This window comes from Rhopalosiphum maidis, chromosome 4 (assembly GCF_003676215.2).
Source record: "Rhopalosiphum maidis isolate BTI-1 chromosome 4, ASM367621v3, whole genome shotgun sequence".
Lineage (NCBI taxonomy): Eukaryota > Metazoa > Arthropoda > Insecta > Hemiptera > Aphididae > Rhopalosiphum > Rhopalosiphum maidis.
In genome coordinates, this window is record NC_040880.1 from 33,731,557 (window position 1) to 33,747,097 (window position 15,541).

Consider the following 15,541-nt stretch of genomic DNA (forward strand, 5'->3'; position numbering starts at 1 on the left):
TTTGATTTATCAAATTCAAAGTTAATTACAATATTGTATAGTTGTGTTAGAGAAATGGTACATTAATGATAACTAAAGTTTATTAATTAAAAAACGTTGAAGTTAAATTATAATTGTAATACAGCACGTTGTTATTGTGAAAGAGTAATTTAAATTTTATGTACTGTATTTTCCAAAAATATAATGTATAAAATGTACTGCAGTTTTGAATGTACAAGTATAATATATTTAATATATATGTATTATATTATAATCCTTAAAAAAAAAAAAACAAGAAAATACGAATAATTTATTTTTGACAAAACATTTATCGGTAGACTAGATGTGGACAATGTACTATAATTTTGAGACTCCCGATATAGACTACACATGGTTATTAGTATAAAATCTACATTTAGTAATATAATAATTACTATTTGATAGTGGGTAAAAACATTTGCTATTAAGTAGATATGTTAATTAAAGTAATATTGATGAAATTCAATATCTAGTTATTATTTTTTCTTTCTCCTCATTAAATAAAACTAACAATTTAAATAAACGCTTACCTATGATCAACATATATTATACGACCATCAATTTGATGTCTGGTTATATATTCTTCACGGGTGGCTTCTAACATTGATACTTCAGTCACACGTCGTTCATTGAATAGCCTAACAACTGCATTCAACACTATATCATTTTCGCCAATTTCATTATCTACATAAATATACAATTTAATGTTAAATTAAACATTTTTTTTTTTTTTTAATAAAACTGCAATTATATTACTTTTTGTTCCGGAATTTTGAACCATTAATGTTCCCATCACATGTACCAATTCCAACTCTGGTTGTTCATCACGAGAAACCACTTTCTTGATCAATCGTAAATAAAATGATCGACGTTGTATTTTAAAATTTCCATTACTATTTTGTTTAACATTCAGTGAAGAATCATCATTTGAAACTAAAACAAAAAAGTTAATAAGAATTATTAATAACTAAACTACACCAAAGAAATGTTGTACAGCCACTTTTATAGATATCACAAAATTCATTGAACGCATAATCACACCAAGTACCAGACATCCAATTCCTCCATCCAAAATTTTACAGGTTTAATTTTTCTTATCACTCAGTAAATAATAAATAAAATACGAGTAGTATAACGTATATAATATGGTTTAAATTCAGTGATCTGCAGACGAATTACTTGACAGTCGATACCATGAAAATATTCGATATTATAACAATACTGTATTTAGTATATCACACAGAACGTGAAATCAAAATAATGTCAAAAACCAGTATTCATAATAACTAACCAAAAATATAAATTATTATTCATATTTGCTATTTGGTATAAAATATAACAAAAGAAAGATATATTTTTTTTTAAATTACAGTACAAATAGAAAAATTTCAAGTTAGTACATTTTAAATATAAAATAGTATCAAAAATACTTTTGAATGTTTTCAAAACTTTTAATTAAATTTTAAAATCTTAATACCAAATTTGGATTAATTATTGCAGGTGCAAATCTTTGTTTAAATAGTGTTTGTATACCATCATAAATAATATTTATTATATAATAGCGACTTCAATAGTTCAATAACACGTGTTTAGAATTTACCGTTCCACGAATATAAAAGTTTCACATCTATAAATTTAAAGTTTCCGATATAAAAAAAAAAGTACGGTAGGATATGCAGAAATAAAATGTTGGGTACTGAGAAACACAAAAAACGACCTATACAAAACACTCATTTCAATCAGTAAAACACTCCTATCCGAAAAAGTCTCCATGAAAAATCAATAGATATAGGTGTTATGCCTACCAATATATATATATTTCTCGTTTAATTCATAAATACATTATAATATATTATTATGTCTATACTTATAAATTAAAATAAATATTAAACAGGTTTTCAAGTTTCAACGTAATAAAAAATAAAAATAAAACTGGCCGTGAACACATATATATGAGCGGTAATTGTGATTATAGAGAAATATCTGATAGGTACTACTTATATATTATATTATAATAATGCAATAGTATCATTACACATTATTCTAATAGAATTATACATTTCCAATTTATTTGCATATATATAAACTGTACGTTGCAAAAATTCAGAAAATGAACAATAGACTTACTGATACTGGTGTCGTTTGAGATTTCATCATCTTGATACTTCAGGTTTTTTTTAAGCTCCTCGTGATCTTTGGGATTGGCAATATTAAAAAGTGATTGGCCCATGAGATCGATCTACAATTAAAAGTACAAACAATTATTATTTAATATTAAGCAGCTTTTATTTCTATTATGCACACATATTATCTCAAATATAATAATATATAAGTCAGTTTTCGATTAAATATAAATAGCATTTTCCACAACACGTAAAAATTTGAATAAATTGACATTTTCATAGATATATACCAAGTGAGACTGATATGCACAAATTTGCTATATTATGCTATCAGCAGAACTTCAATTGCCAGACATTAGTCCTCAACCCCCATAAGTTATATATTATATACGGTTAACTAGCAGCATTGAAACTACCATTACAATTTTGTCATCTAAATTTATTTTACGCGTGAAATTATAATACATCAAATGTTGACATAAGTTCCTCAAAATGCGAGAATCACCTATAAATAGGTTTATTATAATAATTTTATAAATGATTTGAATTCTTTAAATTATTTCTAATTATAAAGTGTTTATCGTAACGAGTTAAAGATTAAATTTATTTTCTGCATAACAACAGTTATCATATTTTTTACAATAATAATATACTTTTTATAAGTCATACACCGAATATTGAAAAGTGCAGGAAAATATAATGAATACATAAATATTAATAATATACAACATTCTTAATTGTAACGTTCTATCTTATACATCTTACGTATTATACAAATATTTTAGTTCCGATACGGCATTTATTTAACATACATTATTATTTATTACCATGTATCTTAATGTATTATAAAAAATACTATAAAACTAGTTTTGATTGCTAATGTGTTTAAATATATATAAAATATAAAAGGACGTAATTGTTGTCTTGTAATATATATATAATAGATCTAATAACTCAGCCTGGGAATCAATGATTAAATTATGACAAAGATCTGCAATATTTTAAGTATAATTTAAAGTAGACAACTTTTGAAATATAATAAGAAAATAACTTAGTTTTTTAAACAACATGTACTGATTATACGACAAATGATATAGTTGGCATGCGGATATTGCTCCAAATCTACAGTAATATGAGAAGAAAATCGATTAAAATATAAAAAAAAATGTTTAAGTCACTAAACATTAACAAACAGTTTAGCTGAGTATTTTTTTTTTTTTATTAATTAATTCTGTAATTCATGAATCATAGGCTATTGAGAATAAAGAACTAAGTAAAATAAAAAAATAAATAACTAATAAATAGTTAGTAAAAAAAATAATAATAAATAAATTCAAATTACATGTTTTAAGATGAAATTGATTAATATTTGTTCTAATTGAGATTCGGAGCAAAAGCTAAGAGTTGGAGATATTTGGTCTAGAAGATAACATTTAATAGTTCAGTATTGTTGTTCAGTACGAGTTTGGTTACTATTTTAAATATCTCGATCGCAGAAGAGTACAATACAATAGAAAGCGGCGTAGGTCGTATGATAATATATATAAATACACATTATATATAAAAAGGAAATATTATTTTAAAATACTAAAGGTTATTTTTAAATTACTATAATAGATTATGTAAGATTTAAAATGAGATTTGGTTCAAAAGTACAAAGATTCAATGATTTGGAAATATCTGTTCAACTTGCCCGAGTGCACTTAATACTATCGGTACATAGTTAAATAACTTTATTAATAATATGTGTTAAATAAATATAAATATATTGATTTAATAGAAAGCTAAACATCTTGGTTTTTACACAAACGAAATTTGCAAATGTATAATAATATTACGATATGATAGAATAAAAATATGTAGGTTTGTATTTACAACGAATGAGCCACTAATCCACACGTGATCAATTAAAATCTAATAATAAGAAAAACCGTACTACGATTTAAAAAAAAAAATTGTACGTGAATACTGTAAATTCAAAGCACGAAGTCAACAAGAAATAATAATCGGTCGACCTTGATATAACGTGCATGCATGAGACTTTTAAGTAATTGCAGAACTGCAGCAGTGGCATAACATTATAATGAGCTCGGGTAAATTTCAACTCAAAAACCCTTCCGTGGTTTTATTTACGAATTAATGTTATAATATAATACAATGATGGGCTTTGTGATAAATTTGTAATTAAATGCTCGTGGTTGAATGCAATTTTCAAGGATATGTATTATACATATAAAAATAATAATAATAAGGTTAAAACGTAAAACGGATGCAGTGCGGGTAACCCATGTATACAAATGTGTTTATCGTTCGGGCAACGATAATAATAATAATATAAGAACAGTGTCCTTGGCCGGTGCATATGACGGCTGCGCGGGTTGAGGCGGTGGGGATAGATGTGGGTGAGAGGGGAAATCAATAGTGTTATATGCATCGCGTCCACGATATGAAATCAAGGTAAGAGAAAATATTTTTATTAAAAAACAAAATATTTTATTCTACCATAGATTAAACATCAATGATATGCAACCAACGCTGGTGCAATAATACAATAATGCTCGTATCATAATAATTAATAATGCATGTTGCGAATTAAAATATATCCAACAAATTATCGAGGTGGGTTTTATGTGGACTGAAAATAATAATAATAAAATTAATATCACCGTTGTGTGAACATAGGGCACCAATAAGAAAACAATAATGATAATGATATTTATTATAATATTATAACTATTAAGTGTTATTATTAATTATATAAAATTTCGCAATAACGGCAAACACAACGGACAGTTAGAACGCAAAACGCACTTTAGTTTCGCGTGCGATTTAATACGTGAGAGAGAGATGGACAAATGAAAAATAAAAATAGTCTGATGCGACTGCGTACTGCGTAAAAGGCGGACATACTTAGGACGGACGACATACGTGTACTGTGTAGGGCGATGGTGAAGGGATAAAACGGTTGCTTCTCTAAATTCGAACGCGGCGCACATCTAATAAAAACGACAATGGCATGGACGATAAAAATGCATTACGACAATAACAATAATACATATATATATAATATTATTATGTATGCGGTATACGTTTTCTGTCAAATTAAATAAGAATAATCTGAAAAGGCTGTAACTACATTCATCTTATATATCGTCTATTTAATATTAAATAATATATCAATATAATGTCTTCAAGACCAAAATGAATAATTTTATTTTTCCATTGATTCTATAAACTTTGATGAGCATTAAAAGATAATAATGCACTTTTATACCTGTAAATGTATATATTTGTATAAATATTTTGATTGTAATAATGTAATTGTTTTCTAAAATATAAAATACGTTACAGTAAGCGCATAATATTTTATCCTGCTATATAATATATAATTGTGCATCTATATAATACTAATATATATTTGATTTTTCAATCACACATTAAAAAGTTTGAATTTCTTATAATTCAAAATATAGTTAGGCAAATTTAAATACAAATAAATATCTACATACAAGGTTAGTATAATAATTATGTTTTAATTACGAACATGCGTAGATATGTTTGTGTTGTTGTGAATAAATATACAAATGCATTTATATCGTAAGTGATTTATACAGCAGTAGCTATATAAAACGATAAAAATAAATAATGATCTGCAACTTTTAGTATAATAAGTAAAGTTTGAAGCATTTATAATCATTTTCACACAGTATAATATTACGACATTCCGAAAAAATACAATAAATAACGTATGCTACTACATAAATAAAGGTGTATACAATGTAAGTGCGATGTAGGAACGATAATACAATTTGTTATTTTATAAAATGTAAATAATTAGAAATATTCTTCATAAAATTACTATATTTTTACTGACTCTGGACTCTTATTAGTGTTACAACTAAATAAAAACAAAGACTCAAGGTAAAATGACTAACAATTGATGCATTTAATAATAATAATAATCATATTATCGCTTTTTAATGTATTATTTAAGTATTAGATGTGTTAACTTGAACATTACAAATTTTTATAGAGCGTACGTTTCCAACTTGAACATCGTTTGTGAACACAAACATTAATGAATTTAAGAATGATATGCCTACATAGTTTCATCATTGTTTTAACTTTTAAGTTAATTTACAATTACATCCCAAAAGATTTAAATTATTATTGAAATTAATGTGATACAGTTTCATTTAAGTACTGTGTATGAAACGAGTAAACCAGCTAATTTTATTCAAAGAAAAGATTTATACATAATATAATAAATATAATATACATATCTATAGTAAATAAACTGAAATTAGCTTGATACTTATAAATTATAGTAGAAATCAACTTTATTTTATGATTTACGGAAAAAAAAAAGACTTACCTGTGAATAGCCTAATATATTTTCCACGGAGTGAGAAACAAACACAATTTTTCCACCTGATGTGACCATAAGGTATATATCGTTATCCTGATAATGAAAAATAATTAAAATAATAATAACATTGGCTATGAGCAAAATTAAAATACGTTATATAACATATAGAGTACTATAGAGTATAGACTATAGGTAATTCAACATGAGTTATAAAACAATACCCGGAGTAATTTTAATGATTTGTATTAGGTGACTAATAACTAATAAGTATTAAATAATAAGGAAAAAGTTTTTTGCCATGCTGTTTTTTTTTTTTATTATTTCACATTTTCTGTCGCTTAATAATTTTATAATTTTTAAAGATATTTTAAAGATAACTACTAATGCCACGTACAATTTAATATAAAGATCTGCAGGATATAAGCATGCGTATAGTTTTATAACATCTATATTAGCGGGCTCTATTCTCGGTATAATATTATATAACAACATTATGTTAAGTTTTTAGTAAACGAACTTTTGGCACAGCATGCCGCATAATGAATATCATTAAATAATAAATAAACATAAAAAGTATTAAATATAGCTGTATTGAAGAAGATAATTTTAGTGTATATTTTGCTCTTTCGGCAGATCTCTATCAACATAAATATACTACAAGTATATAGGTAATAACTAATAACGAATAAACTATAAGACCAAATATGTCTCAGATAACAATAACTTAAATAGTTATAATAATATTTCTAAATTTTTAAATATGATAAATAATTTATCTAATAAAACAGTGATTAAATTTAAATTTACAATACATTATGTACTCAGATATTAATATAATATTCGTTGTTTAAGACATAATTATTTTATTTTAAATCTGAAGCAATAAATTATTCGTTGGGTTATGTGTGTTCTGTTTCAGTTGTTAACAGTTAAATCACGGCCTATATTAAACCGATATCTCCTATTGAGCGAGTGAGCGACTTGGTTGTTTATAAAAGGAATAAGGATTAAAAAAAAAAAATAAGATACTCTGATAACTAATTATTTTTATACCTAAATAGAATATATAAATAAAAATACATACGTCCAACAGAAGATCAGCCATATTAACCTTCTTTACGCAAGCTGGCAGTTCGTTAGGTTGTTCTTTTATTCCGGCTAAGACTAGAAAACAGTTAATTGCAATAAATAATACGACATATGATAATAATGACATTTTTAATTGAAAGAATATACAACATTCAATCGGTTGACTTACATCGATTCAGTCGAAGATATGCAGCACTGAGTCGAAGAACACTAGTCTTTTCTATTTTTTTAGAAGAATTTGATATCAGTGGAACAAGTTTAGAAAGTTCTGTGATACAATTATTCAACTTCTCTCGTCGGTGTTTTTCTGCCAGATTTCGACTTTGTCGGCTGGAACTGAAAATTAAAATACATTATTTATAGTTAATCTATGAATTGATTGCATAATATTTTTTTAACTCCAATTTGGTTTTTATCTAACAAACGCATAACATACATAGAAATTAAGACGATCAATTGCACATTTTCAAAGTACCAATTATTTAGAGAAACAATCAATATTCTAAAAAAAAAATTTCCACTTTCCGCATTTTGATTTTATATTTGTAAAAATTCAAAAATTTGTATTTAAAAAGTATAAATTAAAAATGTGAGAAAGTTATTGTTCTTTAATACACGTTACAGCGTTTTAAAATCTATTTTCAAAGTTTTGATCGCTAAGCTAGATCATAATACATACATCGCTACATCTTAAATTATATTTTAACTTTTTTTTATGATTGAATATATTATTATAAAGTCAATACGAATTTAATATTAAATTTTGGATGGAATGAAATAAGTAACTGTACCTACTTTTTAGACATTTTTAGTTTCCAAGTGAAACAAGAATTGTTTATTTTACAGTGAATGTAAGTTTTCCCAAAAAAAAACTTGGATACTTTTTAGGGCAAAAAGAGCTAATAAGGGTTTTGACAAAGCTTCAAGGAGGGTTTTAGTGAGTACCATGTTATAAAAAAATAAGACAAGACTATTATTTCCGTGATCTTTCCGAAGGCTATCCAAGCGTAATTACGTTTTATTTTTGTTGTATTTTACAACTTAATAATATTTTCATAAATAATTGATTACTTACATATACTAAAAGCAAAAATGAATTAACAATTCTTGAGCGGAAGTGGGACAATCATTTTTCAAATTTATCGGGAATTTATGATATTATATCTACCAGAAGTATTGAAGGAATTAAAGAAGTTCACGCGAGGAGGCTTAGCCGACGTGGACTTACAATCATTTATCGAATGATAAATATATATCATATTTTATTAAGTATATTTAAACATCAACTTCTATACCGAGATTATTGTATATATATAGTGGCTATTCTCTATTGGATTTACCCGAATATCACAAAGTTATGTTGAATACAATAAAATAAAATCGCAAACATTATTTTGTGCTACCACACACACACAGTCACACAAATCTTCCGGAACTAGGAAACAATAGAACAACAAAATATACCCTGGCTGCATGATTTCTAAATCAGTTAAAACTTAATAACATATACAAAGTACGACACATAATTATCGAATTTGGCAGTGAATTGCATACATTGGCCTTGGAATGGGATTCAACTTGCACCGTACTGCGTGGGAGAGGAGGAGGGTAAACAGTTTGGTTTATACGTTTATACTAACCTAACAGAGTTGATTTTTACGATATATTCTATTTTTGATGTCTACTATGTTAAAACGCCATTGCACATTGCATCACCGTTTTCTCACTCACACTCAACCGAACACGCACTAAGCCACCCTATCATCATAAATTGAAATGCACCGCAAGGTATATTAAATATGCATATATATTTGAATAACACGAAGAAATGTTTACGTGTTTTTCTTTTATTTTTACCGACAAGTACTTATTCTATGATAAGTAAATATTTTTCCATATTAAAGACGACTCGGTTTTTCACATTAGATTTTTTTAAGTAATGATTATTACATAGCACCTATGATGTCGTTTATCCTATATACATTTATAGAAACTAGATTAACGACATTTTTCTGTATTATACCATTTACATTATAACCACGGCTATAGATAACGACGTTAACAGATAATGTCAGTGTTATAATGAAAAGATGATACAACAATCAGTTTAATTATAATGCCGTTTGTGGGTCATGAATGTACTTAGTTGAAGTTTTAAGTATTTTTGAGCCGAGGGATTTAAAAAAAATAGTCCCTTCATTAATATGACTTAATTCATCAATCCTGCTTATTTATTATTTGTATGCTTTTTATTAACTTTTAAGACAAAGCCGTAAAGGTATTTCATCAAATATGACATTTTTAATTTATATATACCTACAATCTACATACATCACTTTATATTTAAGTTTTAAGTTATGGAAAGACGGAATTAAATGGTCTAATAGTGATTTAAATAGGTCGTAACAGTTTTTTTATTTATATTCTGTCAATTATTATAAGGATTATTCTTATAAATTTCAAAGTATGTAGGTTAATCAACCATATATACATTTTTACATATCTAAGATAGGATACTGTAAAACAATTTTTCTCTAAGACAGCACGAAATTAACAGCTAAATTATAAAACAGAGAATAATACCGAGTTGTAAGAATAAATGTAAATTAGGTAATCAATAGATTTCTCCACAAACAAAATTTTAATACAATTACTGTATAATATATATGTGTGGACAATTCTCTTCGCAGATATAGTTAAAGTCAAACTGGTAGTAAGTTTCTTGTATACCGATCTTAGTTATATGCGATTAACAATACCTTACAAGTGTAAATCACATACGGTTTTATTTTTTTCTTCTTAAAGAAAAATATCTTTAACATATATAGAAAAAAACTGGAATTTATAGTCTGTGCTATTAAACATTTTGAGGTCAACGACATTCATATAAATTCTCTAACAACTGATATATTGTATGTACACAAATACATAGTACAATTAACTTAATAGTAAATTAAGGTTAAAATGTCTGCACTACTAAGCAAATACTCATCTATGTTAAAATTTAGATTGAACCTTTTAAATTTTAATACTTAGGTAGATAAAATTAAGTGCATCATATTGTTGTTATTACTTAATTCTTGTTATTATTTTCTTAAACAATTATAAGTAATACCAACATTATTTTATATTTAATTAAAGTATATTTTAATGATATTTGCGTTTGACGTTTACCAAATTCAACTTTACAATTATTACATTGATAAAAATAATTCAAGTACCAACATAAAATATTTAAGTTGTCAAAATCAGTGTATTTTAATTTTAAAATAAATCACATTGATTGTTAAGTAATGTCAAGATAGGCTTAGGTTAAAAAGAACATGGTTTTTTAAAAATACAATCAAGTTTTATTAATAAATTAATTTAAATTAGGACAATGAAAACGAACTATCTATTAGGAGATAACATTAAACCTAGATTTTAAATTACTTGAGTATAAATTCTTATCATAAATATTGAATCAATACATCACTTACATTATTGAGTTTACAAATTGATCAATTATAAAAATTATCTATCGGTTGGTCGAATTCCAAATAATAGTAGGTATATTGATATTTATTCGACTAAGTACAATTACTTACTTCAATATAATATAACTGACCCAAAAAAGTACAACTGACTTGTAAGCATACATGATTTGTTTAACACATATATACTTTAATAATAACATTAATGTCTCGGATTAATGTTTCAGAAAACTGTTATTTAATTAGGTATATTAGTATACATTATAACAAAAAAATACTATTTATTGAAAAAAAAAATGATTACCAACGGAAGTAAAATATTACAGGTATGAATTGAATACAATTGAGATTGTTTGAAGGCCTATATTATTAAAGGGTAAGCTAATATCAGGGTTACCGTGTGATTTATAAAACGGTTAAAATATTTTTTTTATAACCTAAATTCTAAAAACTAAACAAATCAATTTATCAAGTTCAATTTTTAATTGTTTTGAACAAATAAATTTTTAATTAATCTACAATATTCGAAAACCCATTTTACACCAGTAGTTTCCAACCATTTTATATCCGCGTACACATTTTAAAAATGTTCTGCGTACCACACCATTTGACTTCCTAACCTTTTTTTTTACTTATCAACAAATAAAATTACAATATTTTACATAATATATAGCGGTTTCGACAACAAAAATACTACTTACATTGTGACCTGGCCATTACATAGATCAATTTATATAGGTAAATCTGTATTAAAATCTTTTTTTTCCTAATCAAAAAATGTCTGTGCGTACCACCTACGAGCTTTCTGTCGTACCACAAATTGGGAATCGCTGTTTTAGACAATAAGTTATTGTAATTATGGAAAACACAATATCGAAAAAAATTAATGGGTTTGTTTTATTTGCTTACAATTTCAATAAATATATGTATATATATACATAATGTATAAACGATTACGATCCATTAAAATAACTAACACAAAAACAAAAAATATTCGATAATATAAACGGCAATGTACCTTAATAGCATTTTATAAAGATACACGTCATATACATGGTATACACAGGCCTGTACTTTACAAGAATAATAATTATATGTAAGCATTGATATATAGTTTTATTAATGGTCACCGATTGAAACTGAGATGATTACTACGTCTACTCTCCAGCTATACAGACATATTTAAGTATACGGGTATACCTACTTAAATACTTATTTTATGTTTTACACGACTTGGCTTTAGTCATACATTTTATTAAATATTATTATCATCATTATATACTACTAAAATAAAAAATGAATGAATGAATTAAAAATAAATAATAATACAATATGTCATGACGTACGTCATTTTTACACATGATATAGATTGTATCTGTGTCAATCATCAGCGACTATTTACTAGAAAGGGTCACACATTTACTAGCATAAAAATTTCACCCACCTAGCCGTCGGATAATATACGTATGTTATTATATATTTATGTGGCCTTTGTATCAATAACTATACTGATAAGTGATAACATTAGCCATAATTATACACACATTATTGGCTAGACAGTGAGACTAAACAACTTGCAGGTAGGTGGTACCTACACATATTATTGAAAATATTGTTACAAAGAAATTATACATATGTAAAAAGAATAATAATTTAACAGAAATCATAAAAGCTTTATACAAGCATTTTAAACATATACTCATATAAAATAAAACAAAAATCTCACGAACACTTCGATATTGGGATTACGACTATACGAGGCCTATGTATGACAAAGATTTGTCTATGGAATACTACACTTAGAGATAAAATCAATTCTAACTTTTGTTATTATTAGAAGAGCATAACATTTACCTATTTGTCAAACCTTGATAGCATTATACTATTATGATGGTGTATAGACGTATAGTGTACAGTATACAATGTAAAAGGGCAAGAACGCGTGTGTGTGTGTGGAATTTCTGTTCAGCTATTTATTTAGTTAGTTTGCATAAAACATAAACGTATGTTTGAGAACTTCAAACGATATTGTTCACAATAATGGTTACTTGATTATAATCTGAATATATTTGTGTTGTTAAAATATACATGTTTAAACTTTACTCTCATCGAGTTATTGGTATCAAATGTTATATTTTCCACTTAGCATGCAAGGATTTAGCTGTTAAAATTATAAAGTATTATAATTAATTAAAATGTTCACAGTCTTAACAAAATTGAATCTATCAAATAAAAATAATTATGATTTAAAAAAAAAAGATAAGAAGTTGCAATATAAAAATCATTCAAAATGTAGACAAGTAAGGAATGACCTCACAGCGAACGTACTAAATTCCCAGTTTTTAAAGTACTTTAAACAATAGAGTATAATTACATAAATAATGTTTAAACGATTTGTTTCTGTAATATACTTATTTACCAATTGAATATAGACTTAATTAAATTAAACATCTTAATGAGCTTATAATAAAGAGCTAATAGAGAATAAAATATTTATCATTTTTTTATTATTATTTTTACTTTGATATATTTTGGTATTTTTTAATATTAAACAGTAGGAATTTATATTAAATACTCATATTTTTTTATGATTATTATTGACTAATATGAATTTATATTAAATTTTCTTGGATTACAACCACTATAACTATACATTTTATTTATTTAATCTAAATTAATCTTTACCATTAGTTAAATAGTATCCATACATTTTTAAATTAAAATAAATAAATAAATGAATTGTTAATATTTATTAATAGGTATTGGTAACTAAAACAACGTATCAATCGGACTTAATATACAGATGGACACAGTGATGACACAAAATGTCTAAACATATGTTTAAAAATCTAAAAGTATATAATTCTGTAGAATACACAGAATATTATTATTATGTAACATTGATGTGCATTAGATACTCGGGTTTGAATTGTTTTCTTAGTGTTCTAGATCTTTGTTTTCACTACTGTAAAACAAATTGAACTAGGCATCTTAAAAATTTTAAGAATGTTCTAGTTGCAAGTAATTTTATTTGTATTTTTAACTGCGCACTTCTATTCGTCAGTATAGTTGTTATCTCTATAAATATTCCATGTACCAGTTGCGAAATAAAGCGAACTAAACATTGAAATCGAACAGTTATAATCGCTACATGAAAATAAAATAGAATTTTGTTTAAAACAAAAAAATCAATATTTCAGTTTACTATATACGTAGCAAATTCCGAGTGATCGAATGCATATTTTAAGCAAAGTAATCATGTGCTTACAGTGACAATTTTAGAGGGAATAGTTGCCTCCCTTCCCTCCTGGTTAATATAATTTTTATTTGATCACGTAGTTAATTTGTGCCAGAATGAATATTGGAAGTATAAAAAAAAGATAAGATTGTTAAAGTATATTTTGATGATGAAGCGACGACAATATAGGGTGGTGGAGGGCAGTGTTTAGACAGCAGACTCTAAAAAAATAAAACAATAAATCATTTGTCCAATTACAACAATGAAAACAACGAATAATTCGTTGAATGTTTATTTGCATCCACCATTTAAAAATAAAAAACAATGTAAAATTCGTTTCACTATTAAATTTATTAAATTGTATAAAAATTGTAGTTATACCTATGACGTAAATACGTTAATTTTGAGAACTATAGTTAATAAACTCATAAATGTACATACATTTTCAGATTAACCTATAAATAAATAAGTGAACTATTAACAGATTGAAATTATGTTTTATTTCTCGAATTCCCCCGAAATTTCCATTCAATTCGTCTTTAAAAGTTGATTTATGATGAACCTATGTTATATTTTATAGTATAAAACTTTGCACGTGGACTTTAAATTATGATTTGTCAATACAAAGTGAGTGCGATAAAATAGAAACACAAATAAATTAACAAGTAATAATTTTTTTTAACTTTTATAAAAAAATAAAAATAAACCAAGTTTATTTTAAAATATTGAAATATTATTGAAATTACTGTCAAATTGTAAATTATAACTATATAATATGTATTACAATATAAATGAACAATTGTATTTAATTCTTTATTCGTATTATTTTGATCATAATATATACAATACAACAATAATTTTTTGAATAAATACAAACGATAAACTTTTTACCCACAAAATATACCTCAAATAACTATCATAATAAAAAATTCAAGATAAATTACATATTTTGATCAATAAATATACTAGATACTATTATTTCCTTTTTCTGTCGGTGATTCCATCCGAGTGTTGCTTAATATATCAGCAATACAGCGCCGATAAATTTATTAAGAATGCAATTTGATTTTTGACTTATTAGTTATTATCTTTGGAAACCAACATGTTATATGACTTATGCATATTATTTTGCATAGGTATTTTATATTTTTTTATAATTGAACAATTCAAATTTTATATAAAATACATTTTTAAGTTAAATAAAATTAAACAAGTTATAAAATATTATCTG

At 25.4% G+C, this 15,541-nt stretch overlaps 1 protein-coding gene across 2 annotated transcripts in view; it reads right to left on the reverse strand.

The window, feature by feature from the left end:
- LOC113553984 (aryl hydrocarbon receptor nuclear translocator-like protein 2) overlaps window positions 1–15,541 on the reverse strand; it is a 40,295-nt gene that overhangs the window by 5,225 nt on the left and 19,529 nt on the right. For both annotated transcript variants that reach the window (XM_026957604.1, XM_026957612.1), the window contains 6 exons: window positions 7,769–7,935; window positions 7,595–7,674; window positions 6,517–6,603; window positions 2,146–2,257; window positions 775–951; window positions 549–702 (listed from right to left, as the gene is read on the reverse strand). In XM_026957604.1, the coding sequence (XP_026813405.1) occupies window positions 549–702; window positions 775–951; window positions 2,146–2,257; window positions 6,517–6,603; window positions 7,595–7,674; window positions 7,769–7,935 (777 nt within the window). The remainder of the gene's footprint in view (window positions 1–548; window positions 703–774; window positions 952–2,145; window positions 2,258–6,516; window positions 6,604–7,594; window positions 7,675–7,768; window positions 7,936–15,541) is intronic.